Source organism: Anomaloglossus baeobatrachus, chromosome 1 (assembly GCF_048569485.1).
Source record: "Anomaloglossus baeobatrachus isolate aAnoBae1 chromosome 1, aAnoBae1.hap1, whole genome shotgun sequence".
In the NCBI taxonomy this organism is placed as follows: Eukaryota; Metazoa; Chordata; class Amphibia; order Anura; family Aromobatidae; genus Anomaloglossus; species Anomaloglossus baeobatrachus.
In genome coordinates this window covers 644652253-644668073 of record NC_134353.1, presented here as the reverse complement: position 1 = coordinate 644668073, position 15821 = coordinate 644652253, and the positions used below count along the sequence as shown (strand labels likewise).

Sequence of the window (15821 nt, the reverse complement as noted above, 5' to 3'; positions counted from 1 at the left end):
ATATTAGAACTGATCTAGGGTTTTCCTGGTATGTGAATTTTATAATGGGGTGGCTTATGTGAGTTGTGTGGAGTACATCAGTTTGGCATATGTGAGTTGTGTAGAAAAAATGTTAGTAGTGCATGGATGTGTGGTAGACTTTGAAGCATTCTTTTATACACAGGCCAGGTTTGTCGGGGCATCTGTTGCATTGCCAAGTGATGTATTTTCTTAACCCCATTCTATAACATACTTAACACCTTTTTTGCAATCTTCCTTCCTTTACATCTTTGGGGGACCACACCTGGAAAAAATTTCCCTGGTACGACACAAGCACCTTCAGTTCAAGAAGTACGGGGCCTGCTTCTTCCAGATATCCAAATATTGGTGCCTTGATCACTACCTCTGGAATCGAAGGAAATGCCAGTTTGGCCTGCAAATTGTGATAGCACCTAAGCGTTATACAATGCTATATGTATAATGTGCATGGCCAGCTTTGTGTAAGACACTTTAGCTTTGTGCATGGCACTCCAATATTATCGAAGTTCGGGTTTCTTCACTAGCATGTGAAGAAAAGGCCGAAAATGTCATCATTTCCACTGGATCTACGGGAGTCCAGTTAGTAAATCATGAAGTGGGGTTTTGGGCTAGAAATTGTTGGGCATATATATTTGTTTGGACTAAATAGTGATTTACAAAATCCTCAGAAAAAAATATTTTGAAAAAGTCAATTTTTGTGAGGCCAGAAGTGTTAAATTGGATTCCTGATTTGGCCACAAAATCAAGAATCTGAGGCTCATAATCTTGGGAGGTGAAGTTCATAGTGGGCCACTAATTGTGGATAGTAAGTCACTAATGGTGGGCAGTGGCTCAACTGGTGTCCTGGGGCATCTTTGTGGTGGTTTGGTGCCACTGGTGGAAGAGGAGGAAAAATAAACAAAGGTGGGATCCTCTCCCTCCTCATCAGTGTCAGAGGCAAGGATGGCATATGCCTCCTCAGCTGAATTGCATCTTTGAGGCAAAGGAGACATTTGATTTGTCGTGTAGATTGTGTGTGTGTGTGTGTGTGTGTGTATGCAGTATAAAAAAGATTTTTCCTCTACAACTGTGAAGCTACAATTACTCAATAGATGTCAGAAAAAAACATTACTGGGCACCTGCAGCTATCTGATGCTAAACCTTACTATATTCAGTAAAAAATACTTTAGCAGATGGTAATTACTACAGTATATATTTTTCTGTCCCTAATCTAGATCTTTTAACTGATCTGTTACTTAAGCGGGCTTTACACGCTGCGACATTGCTAGCATCAGCTAGCGATGTCGAGCACGATAGCACCCGCCCCCGTTGTACGTGTGATATTGTGTGATCGCTGCCATAGCGAACATTATCGCTACGGCAGCGTCACACGCACATACCTGCTCTGCGACGTCGCAGTGGCTGGCGAACCGCCTCCTTTCTAAGGGGCCAGTTTGTGCGGCGTCACAGCGACGTCACACAGCAGGCATCCAATACAAACGGAGGGGCGGAGATGAGCAGGACGTAACATCCTGCCCACCTTCTTCCTTCCGCATTGCCGGTGGAGGCAGGTAAGGAGATGTTCGTCGCTCCTGCGGTGTCACACACAGCGATGTATGGTGCCGCAGGAATGAGAAACAACATCGCTAATAAAAAGAAAATTATTTTTTGTTTCAGGATGACCTCTCTGCGGCAAACGATTTTGACTGCTTTTGCGATCGTTTAAGGTCTCTCATAAGTGTCACACACTGCGATATCGTTAATGACGCCGGATGTGTGTCACAAACAACGTGACCCCGATGATAATTCACTAACGATATTGTAGCGTGTAAACCCCGCTTAACCCTGACTATATTCAGTGAAACATACTTTTGTAGAAGGTGATTACTACAGTATTGTCCCTAATCTAGCCATATCAACTAATTAAAATTATTTTTGCCTTTTTTTCTTTTTTTACACTTGATGAAAAAAAACCAAAAAACAACAGGATGCCGATCAGTGTTGTGTTCACTGATTATCTCTCAACGGCTGCAGGAAGCACACACAGATGTAGTGCAAAAGGGAGAAAAAAATGAACAGAAAAAAAAGAAAAGAAAAAAGTCCTGGCCAAAGAGAGCACAGACCCCATGATGAATCCTTGAGAGGTGTGGTTTCTAAGATGGGTTCATTTGTTGGTGGTTTCTGCTTTTTTGGCATGTGAGGGGATCTTCAGATTTGACATGGTGTCCGGAATATATTCCAGCCAAAATGTCGCTCCTTCCCTTCCATGATCTGCTGTTTGCCAATGATACTCTATGTGTAATGGTGTAGTTTCTAAAATGGGGTGTCTTGTGTGTGGTTTCCACTGTTTAGACCATCAGGGGCTCTCCAAAAGCATCACAACATTTGCTGTCTATTCTCACCACTTTTGCGCTACAAAAGTCAAATAATGCTTCACTTCCGAGCCCTACTGTGTGCCTAAACAGTTGTTCTCACCACATATGGGGAATCGGTGTACTCAGGAGAAATTTCAAAACAAATTTTATGTTGCATTTTCCTCTGTTACCCTTATGAAAATGTAAAAATTGGGGCTAAAGTAGGGAAAATGTAAAATTTTCATTTTTAGCATCCACATTGCTTTAGTTCCTGTGAAGCACCTGAAAGGTTAATAAACTTGTTGGATATGGTTTTGAGCAGTTTTTACCCCTTAACGACCGCAGGTGGTAAAATTACGTCCTAGTGGTCATAGTGTTAATCTCCCGCTGCTGCTGCCGGCAGCAGAGGAAGATTGGCGCATATCTTAGCTGATTTATACAGCTGAAATGTGTGCCTGCCAGGCACGAGCGGAATCATTATCCGCCCTGCCGTTTAAAGCCTTAAATGGCGCTGTCAATAAGTGACAGCACTATTTTAATCGCGATCGTGGTAAACATTTACTTACCGCCCAAATCGGAAGTCACGTGACGTGATCACGTGACTTGCGGTGGTTGTCAGGATGAAGGCTTGTATGTCGAAACTAGTCTCTGACTAATCTCCCGTTTTCTCACTGCTACTTCGGCTGGATTTTTAATATATTTTTCTAATAAAGACTTTATGGTTTTACTTACATCTTCTGGTCATTGAGGAACACCGTTGGATTTGCCCCTGCCTTTTTCTATTTTAAGCTTTTTGGATTGCTTCCTCCTTAAATCATGAGTGGGTCCTGCCAGTTGAAAACTTAATCCAGCAGCAGACACAAGGGTAAGACGGCTCCTCCATATTATTTATTTGTTTGTCTATGGTTAAACTGTGCTTGGCAAAATGTAGAGGATGTGGCAGTACAACTGGTATCTCACCTATTATATAAAGCTCTCTTATAGCACTTTGAGTGGATGGGATCTCTCTCTTACTCTTTGGACTCCAGTACATACAAGTATACTCGGATTGATCCTCTTTCGTGACATTCTGTAATTTGTAGATCCCTTTGTGTGATGATGGCCCTTTTAATTCTTCTCCCTCCTTGTAGAAGCGATAAATGGTAACATCAACTGGGGTAGGCGCTTCACATTCCATGGTTAGATTTTCGCCAGTTATAAATGTTATATAAGAAGGCAGGAATTTCATCAATGGGGAGGTAGATAAAGCTGTAAAATGATTTTATACTTCGTTACAAAAACAAGCAATTGTATTAAGAAAGCACAAAGGATATGAAACTACTCCACCTCCATCTTTCAGAAAAAGTAATTAACAGAATTGTGGTATTAACCTAAACAAAATGAAAAACAATTTATTCACCTCACCCATATGCAAGCCTAAAAATAAAAAAAGGATGTTTTCGTGCCAATTTTCAATCACCAATGATCCGACTTCCAAAAATAACAAAATGGGAGCTACATTTACAGTATATTTGCCATATTTTCTCCTGTTTGCTTTACAGTTCATAAAGGAGAAACTGCCACAACTAAAATTCATTTTATAAATAGAAATTAGTATCATTTTATGCAAAATTTGGTTTCTGAGATTTTTTCCACCAAAAAAAAATCAAAAAAATATATGAGATAGAAAGCAGAATAAAAGCAATTATGGTTAATTTCAACTATGCAGGAAATTGTGAGGAAAAGCTTCTAAAATGAATTACTTTTAGTTGAGGTTTGCCACAAAGGTAGTTGTGAATTTGTATCCAAGAAACAGTTTAGAATGAATTAAAAATGCTTCCTTGAAAAACCACAATAATATTATAATATGTGGCGAGTTTGCATTTTTTAGATACTAAAGACAATGGTAAAAAGCAATGAGCAAAACTAACAATAGAATATTCTATGGTTTTCAAAGATCAAGCTTTATAAGAATTTAATTCCCATTTTTAAAGGCTCCTTCCACTTTTGAAGTCAGCATTATGGTAGAACGCTTTGGTACCGCTATCCCTAATATGGCTCTGTACAAAATGTAGCTATAATACAGCCATATGAATGAGCCCTAAATGTACAGTAGGTACAGAAAGTATTCAGACCCCTTTAAATTTTTCACTCTTTGTTCCATTGCAGCCATTTGGTAAATTCAAAAAAGTTCATTTTTTCTCATTAATGTACACTCTGCACCTCATCTTGACAGGAAGAATTAGAAATGTAAAATTTTTTGCTATTTTTTTAAACAAAAAAAACTGGAATATCACATGGTCATAAATATTCAGACCCTTTGCTCAGTATTGAGTAGAAGCAACCGTTTGAGCTAGTACAGCCATGAGTCTTCTTGGGAATGATGCAACAAGGTTTTCACACCTGGATTTGCAGATCCTCTACCGTTCCATCAGGTTGGATGGTGAACATTGATGGACAGCCATTTTCAGGTCTTTCCAGAGATGCTGAATTGGGTTTAGGTCAGGGCTCTGGCTGGGCCAGTCAAGAATGGTGACAGAGTTGTTCTGAAGCCACACCTTTGTTATTTCAGCTGTGTGCTTAGGGTCATTGTCTTATTGGAAGGTGAACCTTTGGCCAAGTCTGAGCTCAAGAGCACTCTGAAAGAGGTTTTCTTCCAGGAAATCTCTGTACTTGACTGCATTCATCTTTCCTTCAATTGCATTAAGTCATCCTGTCCCTGAAGCTGAAAAACACCCCCATAGCATGATGCTGCCACCACCATGTTTCACTGTTGGGATTCTATTGGGCAGGTGAAGAGCGGTGCCTGCTTTTCTCCACACATATAGCTTATAATTATCACGAAAAAGTTCTATCTTCATCTCATCAGACCAGAGAATTTTATTTCTGATTGTCTGGGAGTCCTTCATGTGTTTTTTTTTTTTTTTTTTGCAAACTCTATGCTGGCTTTTATATGTCTTACACTGAGGAAAGGCTTCTGTTGGGCCACTCTGCCATAAAGACCTGACAAGTGGAGGGCTGCAGTGATAGTTGACTTTGTCCAACTTTCACCCATCTCCCTACTGCATCTCTGGAGCTAAGCCACAGTGATCTTGGGGTTCTTCTTTACTTTTCTCACCAAGGCTCTTCTCCCACAATTGCTCGGTTTGGCTGGAGGCCAGGTCTAGGAAGAGTTCTGCTGGTCCCAAACTTCTTCCATTTAAGGATTATGGAGGCCACTGTGCTCTTAGGAACCTTGAGTACTGCAAAAATTATTTTGGAACCTTGGCCAGATCTGTGCCTTGCCACAATTCTATCTCTGAGCTCCTTGGCCAGTTCTTTCGACCTCATGGTTCTCATTTGGTCTAGCATGTACTGGGAGCTGTCACGTCTTATATAGACAGGTGTGTGCCTTTCCAAACCAAGTCCTATCAGTTTAATTAAACACAGCTGGACGCCAATGAAGGCGTAGAACCATCTCAAGGAGGATCACAAGGAAATGGACACCATGTGACTTAAATATGAGCGTCTGAGAAAAGGGTCTGAATATTTATGACCATGTGATATTTCAGTTTTTCTTGTTTAAAACATTTGCAAAAATTACATTTCTGCTTTTTTTCTGTGAAGATGGGGCGCAGAGTGTACATTAATGAGAAAAAAATGAACTTTTTTTAATTTACCAAATTGCTGCAATGAAACAAAGAGTGAAAAATTTAAAGGGGTCTGAATACTTTCCGTCCCCACTGCTTGTTAAAAATATCAATTGAGAATCACAGCATTACTCAAACTCTAAATATTCCATTGATGTCAATTGAGGGAAATTGTCTTGGACTCTAAGTTTTGGGATCTTTGGGGTCCATCCAGTGGGACTAAATCATATGCTACAAATGTTTTCGTTTTTTTGGATTTATGTTAAAAATGCTCATATTATACAATTGCCTATTAGGACGGCATTTTATTCACTATTCCAATGTCATACCTGTAACAGCAATAGATTGTTTCCCACTTTTGCCTGATGGGATTGTCCTTTGGTGACCTAATACTGAGTATTCACAATCATAGGCCCCTGAATCCTTGGTACTTAAACTAGAAATGTGGTATTCAGATTTTCTGGTGTCCAAATAACTATGTAGCTTGGTTGTATCTTTGTAAAATTGATAGGAAATTTGGGAGTTTACAATTGGATGTTCACATTCCAAAGTCACAGTTTCTCCTTCAAAGTATAGGGATTGCTGTGGCTTCACTGATAGGGAAGGTGTAGATGGTTGATCTAGAAAGATTAAAAAGAAATTCTGAAAATCTCAAAACACATAACCCAATGCTACAACACACACATATTTTCTCAATGAAATATATGCAGGATTATATATTGTACAGTATTAGATCATTTTGTTTTGGACTAATTTGGGTATATTTCTTTATTAAAGGGCTATTTTCAAGTTGTAAATAGTAATAAGACAGCCGGACACTAAGTAAGATTGCAATTGACTTGCTTTTTCTGTTTCTGTTTTCAATTTCCACGGTTTTCATGAAGTTCAGCCACCAGTGATTTCCTAAACCCTGGCCCAGTATGCACAGTAGTTACATTCCAAGAAAAAGGTTAACTCCTAACATACAAGCCACCTCTCTCCAGCGCATTTTACAGCAATAAGCCACTTCTGCCTCCCCTCCACCCTCACCTCCTATCAATCTGCTGCTATAAATCTTGCAAAATCACCAGCCTGTGGTTGGCTTTTCTCAGAGCAGTTCTAATCATGGTTTACACTGTCTGGAGCTGTGTGCTTGTTTAAAAGTCTTGTTATCTGTATATGTAAATACAGGGATAACAGTATAGACTCAGACTAAGGCTGGGGTCACACGTAGCAACGCACCAACGATCCCACCAGCGATCCGACCTGGCAGGGATCGTTGTTGCGTCACTACATGGTCGCTGGTGAGCTGTCAATCAAGCAGATCTCACCAGCTCCCAGCTCCCAGCCACCAGCGACCCCTGTAACAATACTGCGCTTGGTAACCAGGGTAAATATTGGGTAACTAAGCAAAGCGCTTTGCTTGGTTACCCAATATTTACCCTGGTTACCAGCATACACCGCTTACAGGCTGCCCGCGCTGTCTCCCTGTATACGTAGCTAGGGTACACATCGGGTTACTAAGCAAAGCGCTTTTCTTAGTTACCCGATATTTACCCTGGCTACGTATACAGGGAGCCAGTGCGGGCACCCTGTAAGTGGTGTACGCTGGTAACCAGGGTAAATATCGGTTAACCAAGCAAAGCGCTTTGCTTAGTTACCCGATATTTACCCTGGCTACGTGTGCAGGAAGCCAGCACTGGCAACCTGTAGGCAGCGTACGCTGGTAACCTGGGTAAATATTGGGTAACCAAGCAAAGCACTTTGCTTATTTACCCGATATTTACCCTGGTTACCAGCGTATGCTGCTTACAAAGAGTCGGTGCTCATTGGTCTCCCGCAGTCAAATACACCGATGCGTGTTGCACAGCAGGAGACCAACGAACAAAAAATGAACCAGAACAGTGTGTAACGATCAGTGATTTCACAGCAGGGGCCAGGTCGCTGCTTAGTGTCACACACAGCGAGATCGCTGATGAGGTCACTGGTACGTCACAAAACCTGTGACTCAGCAACGATCTCACTAGCGATCTCACTATGTGAGAAGTGCCCCTAAATGTGTTACAGAAAAACTTGTGCTAAGCCTCATAGTTCTACTAATACTATAGCTCTGTTGTGCAACAGAACTGTCACATAAGGAGTATAGTCTATCCTGCCAGAAACCAAGACTTGAAAGGGACTGGAAAACTATGAGCTGCTCAAGAAACATCTTGAGAATAACCCTTTAAGAAATTAAAGTATATAATGTTCATACTTATACAGGATATTGATACATGGGACATGAAGATGCAATAGAAACATATGTTCTGGCTCTTATGAAACAGAAATTTGTAATTCTGATAACATTTCCAGAAACACCTATCACCTTTTGCATCTGTCATACACATGCAATGGCAGAATTCATATGTTTTCAATGTCGAGAGGGCAAAGTTGCTGTCAGAATATATTTCCCAGAGCGCAAGCTACTTGACCCTTATTTCTCTGACATATCATTCAGGAACCTCCGGCCGTGACCACAGCTAAACTGAGTGACGTCACCGCTCACAGCTGCAGCTCAGTCAGTCACTGTCTGATGCCACAGCAGGCTTTACATTTTCTAATGTGCCCGCGCTGTGACTTCAGTATGTAGCAGAGCCAGGATGGACATGGGACCTTGTGAGGATAACATCGGAATTGGGTGTTTGGGGTTAATTCATTGGAGAAAGTGTTTTTTTTTTTATTTCAAATAAAGGATTTTTTGGTGTTTGTGTTTATTTGTTTTCACTTACAGGATTAGTAATGGGGGGTCTCATAGACGTCTACCCTTTATTAATCTAGGGCTTAGTGGCAGCTATGAGCTGTCATTAACCTTTCATATTATCCTGATTGTAACCACTCCAGGGCTATCGGGATGAGCAGGATAACGTGCTGGAATTGTCACATCTAATGGATACAACAATTCAGAGCAGCTGCAGGCCACTATTTTTAGGCTGGGGTCCAAATAACCATGGGCCTCCCCAGCCTGAGAATACCAGGCTCAAGTTTTTGGCTTTTTCCTTGCTGGTATCAAAAAGGGTGGGCCGCATTATTTATTTAAATATTTAATAAAAAATGCATAGGGATCCTCTTATTTTGGGACAAAGACAAGATAAACACAGGGCTCGGTATCACAATTTGGGGGGACTATATGCCAACTCATTTATTTATTTTTACATTATAGGGACGCAGACAGCATGTGTGATTCCAAACAATCACAGAGATCTGTGGGTTCACCCTTCTCTGCTCAGGATACTTTACTGTTGACATGACATAGGACTCATGATAGCACTTACCTGTTTTTTCTGGACAACAATTTTTGTAGATGTACCAGTCTTAGGGAAACTTCATCAAAGAAAATAACTTCTGCAGTCCTCTGCAGTCCAATCACTGTACTTCCTGCAAAGTTATTTTCTTTTATTTATATGTTTTATTCACTTGCATAGTGCAGTTACAGACAGTGCATTACAGACATCATAATCATTGTCCCCATTTGGGGTTCACAATCTAACTTTCCTATCTGTATGTCTTTGAAGTGTGGGAAGTAACGGGAGTAACTGGAGGATGCTTACACAAACATCCGGCTTACATGCAAACTCTTTACAGACTGTTGTCCTTGGTGGGATTCAAACGCAAGACCCTAGTGCTGAAGTTCACTTCAGACTGTTTGGACATCTGTAATAGAATTGCCCAGCAATGAAATGGTGAACTCTGCCATATGTCCTGTGTCATTGTCATGCCAACAGTAAAACATCCAGATTCATGTGTGGGGTGGCTTTCTATCCAAAGCAGTGGGCTCACTCGCAATTTTGCCTAAGAACACTACCATTAACTAAAAAAGGTATCTAAACATCCTCCAAAAAGAACTTCACCCAAAAATCCAGCAGCAATTTGGTGATGAACAATACTTTTTCCATTGTTATGGCAAATCATGTTACAAGGGAGAAGTGATAACTAAAGGGCTTGATGAATAAAAGATCGAATTTTTGAGTCCTTGGCCAGGAATTTTCCTCGGTATCAATACCATTGCAAACTCGTCAATCATCAAAATAAGGTTGGTCAAACAACAACTCAAAAATTATCATAAACTCCAAGAACTGATTAGACAAGAATCGGTTGCCATCAGTCTCAATATGTCTGAGAAGCTGACATCCAGGATGCCAGGGCAAACGTCCCTGAAAAATCCTGAAAAATAAGGGTCAACACTGGAAATATTGTATCATTGCATAAACATGATGTATTTGTCAATACATTTTTTCATAATTACACATCAGTAACCATAGAAACAGCTGACTAAAAGTTTTAAAAACAATAAAGCAGAAAACTGTTGAAACCAAATTTTGTCAGTCTCAAAACTTTTTGCCATGACTTTTTGAATAAATACAGTTGAAACCAGAAGTTTACATATACTATCTAAAAAGACATATATGCATTTTTTTCCCACTATTCTTCCCGCAATTTTGGCTGATTTCTTTTGACTTTCCCATGATGCTACTGTACATAAGAAGCTTTCCCGTGAACATTAAAATACATCCATAGGTGTGTCTCTAATTAACTCAGATGTTGCCAATAAACCTATCAGAAGCTTTCAAAGACAAGACATCATCATGTGGGCTGTCTTATATTTTTTAAAGGCCTAGTACTTTTAGTGTATGTAACTTTTGACTTTGCAGAAAGTAATAAAAATGCCTTAAACAGGTTAATTCTGATTTAATGTCAGATAGTGAGGAAAAACATGCACATGTGTCTTTTTAGATAGTGTATGTAAACTATACATACACATACTATATATACTTTTTGCCGAAAATGTCGATTATTGCTCTAAATTCGAGAGCATATTAAACAAATGCTCAATGGACATAATCATTTTGACCATAGAATTCTTACATAAAGAGATTGATGAACTCGGCCCCAAAGTTCGATCCATTGAGGACCAGTTTGCTAACAGCCTACCCAGCGCCGAATGGGACAGGATCCGGTTGAAGACTAAGGAGACTATTGCTGATTTTCAAAAGACCCTGCAGGACAGGAAACGCCAAAAGTTCATTCGCAACCAGGAGGATTACTCCAAGGACCGTGTGTATAGGTGGCGGTCAACAGATAACTACCCTAGACGACCACCCGGTCCCTCTCGATATTCAGCTTCTTCAGGCTCGGACAGTGAACCATACTTCTCTCGACCCTCTAATTTTTTAGAACAAAGACAGACATCAAGAGGGCGACCAGGCGGGGGAAGAGGAAAAACCTATACACCATACCGAGTACAGACTCGTTCACAGCTATGACAAATTTGGTGTTTAATATTTCCTCGTATAACCTCTCTTTTATTGAGACACAGGTACTACAGAAAGGCCTGACGTTTTGCCCAACTCCATCTTTTGACACTTTCCAATTAGATCAGGAACTCAGGCAGTTTTACAGGACACTGCAACTTAAAGCTCACTTTTCTAATAACGATACTGACACACCGCCGTCCAGTGCTAACAATAACCTCGGCTCATTTACTTTGCATAATCTCAATCTCAGACATCCTAGCAAATTTAACCCCCCCAAACATTATCATCCCATAAAGACATATATCTCACTGGTCTCTAGGGACATTGATATGACGCTCAGGTCAATCGAGAAAGGAGATTACAGAGTAAAGAGTAACATCACACCGGAGGAACATGAAGCCATACGTACATTAAAAAATAACACCAATATCATCATAAAACTGGCTGATAAGGGAGGAGCTATAGTAGTCCTAGACAAGTCATACTATGTCTCCGAAATCCACACACAATTGGAGGACAGGACCACGTATTTACCTGTCTCTAGGGACCCCACTAGAGAAATAAAGGTTAAGATTAAGGACATACTGGACTACCACTTACAGTACGGCACCATAGATAACAAACTAGCAGAGTTTCTAATTAAATCTGATCCGGTTATACCAGTGTTTTACACCTTACCTAAAATTCACAAGAACCTGCGGTCACCCCCTGGCCGTCCAATCGTCGCGTCGACCGATTCTGTACTGTCACCCTTGGCTATTACCATAGACAGGGTTCTCACACCATTAATTCCTACCATACCATCGTACCTTAGAGACACATCAGACTTCCTTGGGCACTTGCGCCAATTATCTACCATCCCAACGGACAGTTTACTTGTTACACTTGATGTAAACAGTTTATATACTAGTATCGAACACACAGACAGGATTCAAGCGGTGGACTGGTTCCTTGATCTACAAGGTTCTTTCACCACAACTCAACATTCGTTCTGTATGGACCTCATCCATCTAATATTGGGCAACAACTTCTTCATGTTTGAAGATGCGTTTTTTCTGCAGCGTAGGGGCACTGCCATGGGGTCCAACATGGCACCCCTTACGCTAATATTTACATGGCGCACTTTGAGGCCCTCTATATATATGAAAATCCCTTATGGAAGAAACACTCAGTGTTATGGAAGAGGTTCATAGACGACATCTTCATGATTTGGCATGGTGATTCTTCCTCCCTGAACACCTTTTTCCAGCAGATTAACACATACAGGACGGGCTTGACCTTTACCATACATCATGACCCACGCACGATTAGCTTTCTTGACACTCTTATACAACTTTCACCCGGAGGCTGGATTGATACCGTCCTTTATGTAAAATCGACGGACAGGAACAGTCTCCTTCATTTCACTAGCTGTCATCCGGCTCATACCAAAAAAGCTCTTCCCATCTCACAACACAAAAGAGTGGAAAGAATTGTATCCGACCCTGACAAGCGCGAGTTGAGACTAGAGATGAGCGAACCGGTCCCGGTTCGGCTCGAGGTCGGCTCGACGAACGGGGGTCCCGTTCGAGTTCGGCTCGTCGAACGTTCGACGAACCGAACTCGAACGTATACGCTATAATGGGAGGCAATCACAAACACATAAAAATGCATTATAAATGTACACAAACAGTTAATAAACATTGCCATAACACTTACCGGTCCTCGCGATCCCTTCTGCACTCTGTCTCCTGCCGCTATTCCATCCGATGATCGCTGAATCCTCCCGGTGACCTGCACTGCCAGCAGAGAAGCAGGACCTATCGTGACGTCAAAATAGCCATGTGACCAGTCACGTGGCTATTATCTCATTGGCTACAGACTGGTCACATGACTATGACACGTCATGTAGGACCTGCGAGTGCATCTCTCCGGTACACGGTGCACATATGTGTATCGCCGTGTACCGGCGACATGCTCTAGCACACGGTCGACTCCCCGTTCCGTTAGGGACCGGCTGACACAGCCGGTCATTAACGGAGATCACCGTTGCCATAGCAACGCAGTTAGCGGTGACGTCACCGCTAACCGCGGCTCCGAGAGCACCGTTGCTATGGTAACGCGTCTGTCAGCGTTACCGCTAGCAGCCAGCACTGATCACTCACGGAGTGAAGGCTGTACGCTGCTTCCCGATTGTAGTGAGCAATGTAGTGAGGATGGAGGTTCCCCAGCCCCAAGGGATGAGCTGGTGAATCTCATCCTCACTACAATCGTCACTACTACTACTACTACACTAGTGAGGATTGTAGTGAGGATGGAGGTTCCCCAGCCCCAAGTGATGAGCTGGTGAATCTCATCCTCACTACAATCGTCACTACTACTACACTAGAAAGAAAGAAGACAGAAGAGCAGGATCGTGGAGGGCTGACAGGGGGTAATAAAGATGGAGTCTCTAATGTGTCTGTGTATTTATTTCTATTAAATTATTTTTTCTCTGTGTGGTGTCTTTTTTTTAACCCTTTATTGGAGATTCTTAATGGCCGGGTCAAACGTGCCTGACATTAATAATCTCTGGCTTAATACTGGCTGGTAAAACAAAGCCAGTATTAACTCATGATTACCCAACAAGCCACCCGGCTCCAGGGCTGTTGGAAGAGTTGGATACAGCGCCAGATGATGGCGCTTCTATGAGAGCGCCATTTTCTGGGACGGCTGCGGACTGAAATCCACAGCAGAGGCGCCCACAAACCTCGGGCTAACCTGTGCTGCGGATTCCAATCCCCAGCTGCCTAGTTGTACCCGGCTGGACACAAAAATGGGGCGAAGCCCACGTCATTTGTTTTATAATTATTTCATGAAATAAGTGAAATAATTAAAAAAAACGGGCTTCCCTATATTTTTGGTTCCCAGCCGGGTACAAATAGGCAACTGGGGGTTGGAGGCAGCCCGTGGCTGCCAGCTGTACCTGGCTAGCATACAAAAATATGGCGAAGCCCACGTCATTTTTTTGGTGGGCAAAAAACCTCTGCATACAGTCCTGGATGGAGTATGCTGAGCCTTGTAGTTCTGCAGCTGCTGTCTGCTCTTCTCCATACAGACAGACAGCAGCTGCAGAACTACAAGGCTCAGCATACTCCATCCAGGACTGTATGCAGAAGTTTTTTGCCCCCTGAAAAAATTATGTGGGCTTCGCCATATTTTTGTATGCTAGCCAGGTACAGCAGGCAGGTACGGCTGCCCCCAACCCCCAGTTGCCTATTTGTACCCGGCTGGGAACCAAAAATAAAGGGAAGCCCTTTTTTTATTATTTCATGAATTTGATGAAATAATTAGAAAACAAATGACGTAGGCTTTGCCCCATTTTTGTGTCCAGCCAGGTACAGCTAGGCAGCTGGGGATTGGAATCCGCACCACCGGTTGGCCTGAGCTTTCTGGGCCCCACTGCTGCGAATTGCAGTCTGCAGCCACCACAGAAAATGGCATTTTCATAGAAGCGCCATCTTCTGGCGCTGTATCCAACTCTTCCAGCACCTGCCTGCTATACCTGGCTAGCATACAAAAATATGGCGAAGCTCACGTCCTTTTTTTGTAGTTTTTTGGCAAAAAAAATAAAAAATGCTTCCCTGGATTTTCCATTGCCAGTGAAGGTAACACCAAGCAGTGGGGGTTAGCAGCCAGTAGCTGCTTGGATTACCCTTAGCTAGCAATACTAAAAATGCAGCGGGAGCCCATATATATTTTTTTTAATTATTTATTTCAATAACTAAAAATAAAATGGGCTTCCCTGTATTTTGATTGCTGGACATCACAGTGCTGTAAAAATAAATTTTTAAAAAAATGACGTAGCGCTCCGCGGTATTTTTGATTCTCAGCGCAGATAAAGCAGACAGCTATGGGTTGCCACCCCCATCTGCCTGCCGTTACCTTGGTTGTCAATCAAAATACAGGGAAGCCCATTAATTTTTTCTATTTAAAAAATAGTTAAAAAAAAAAAATTACGTTGGGTCCCCCCATTTTTGATAGCCAGCTAGGGTAAAGCAGACGGCTGTAGCCTGAAAACCACAGCTGGCAGCTTTACCGTGGTTGGGGATCCAATGTGGAGGTCCCCTCAGGCTCTTTTTTATAATTATTTTATAAATATTAATAATTACACAATAAAAGTAGGGTCCCCCCCAAATTGGATCACCAGCCAAGGTAAAGCGGACAGCTGTGGTCTGGTATTCTCAGGGTGGGAAGGTCCATAGTTATTGGGCCTTCACAGCCTAAAAATAGCAGGCCGCAGGCACCCCAGACGTGGCGCATCCACTAGATGCGCCAATCCTGGCGCTTCACCCCAGCTCATCCCGTGCCCTGGTGCAGTGGCAAACGGGGTAATAAATCGGGTTGATACTAGCTGTAAAGTCACCTGAGATCAAGCCCAGCAGTTTGTGATGTCATGGCGTCTATTAGATACCCAACATCATAAACTGTCAGTACTAACAAAAACAAAAAATCGACAAAAGAAATTTATTTGAAAAAACAGTCCCCAAAACATTTCCTCTTTCACCAATTTATTGTAAGAAAAAAAATAAAGGGGTCCCACGACGACTCTGGACCGTCTAGAATATGGGGGG

At 42.0% G+C, this 15821-nt stretch overlaps 1 protein-coding gene across 5 annotated transcripts in view; it reads right to left on the bottom strand.

The window, feature by feature from the left end:
* The window catches only part of LOC142297012 (Fc receptor-like protein 5), a 67383-nt gene that overhangs the window by 20786 nt on the left and 30776 nt on the right, over positions 1-15821 (bottom strand). For 4 of the 5 annotated variants that reach the window (XM_075341241.1, XM_075341224.1, XM_075341249.1 and 1 more), the window contains exons 4-5: positions 6289-6579; positions 3312-3599 (exon numbers count right to left, since the gene is read on the bottom strand). In XM_075341241.1, the coding sequence (XP_075197356.1) occupies positions 3312-3599; positions 6289-6579 (579 nt within the window). The remainder of the gene's footprint in view (positions 1-3311; positions 3600-6288; positions 6580-15821) is intronic. The other variant, XM_075341256.1, reaches the window with a different exon arrangement.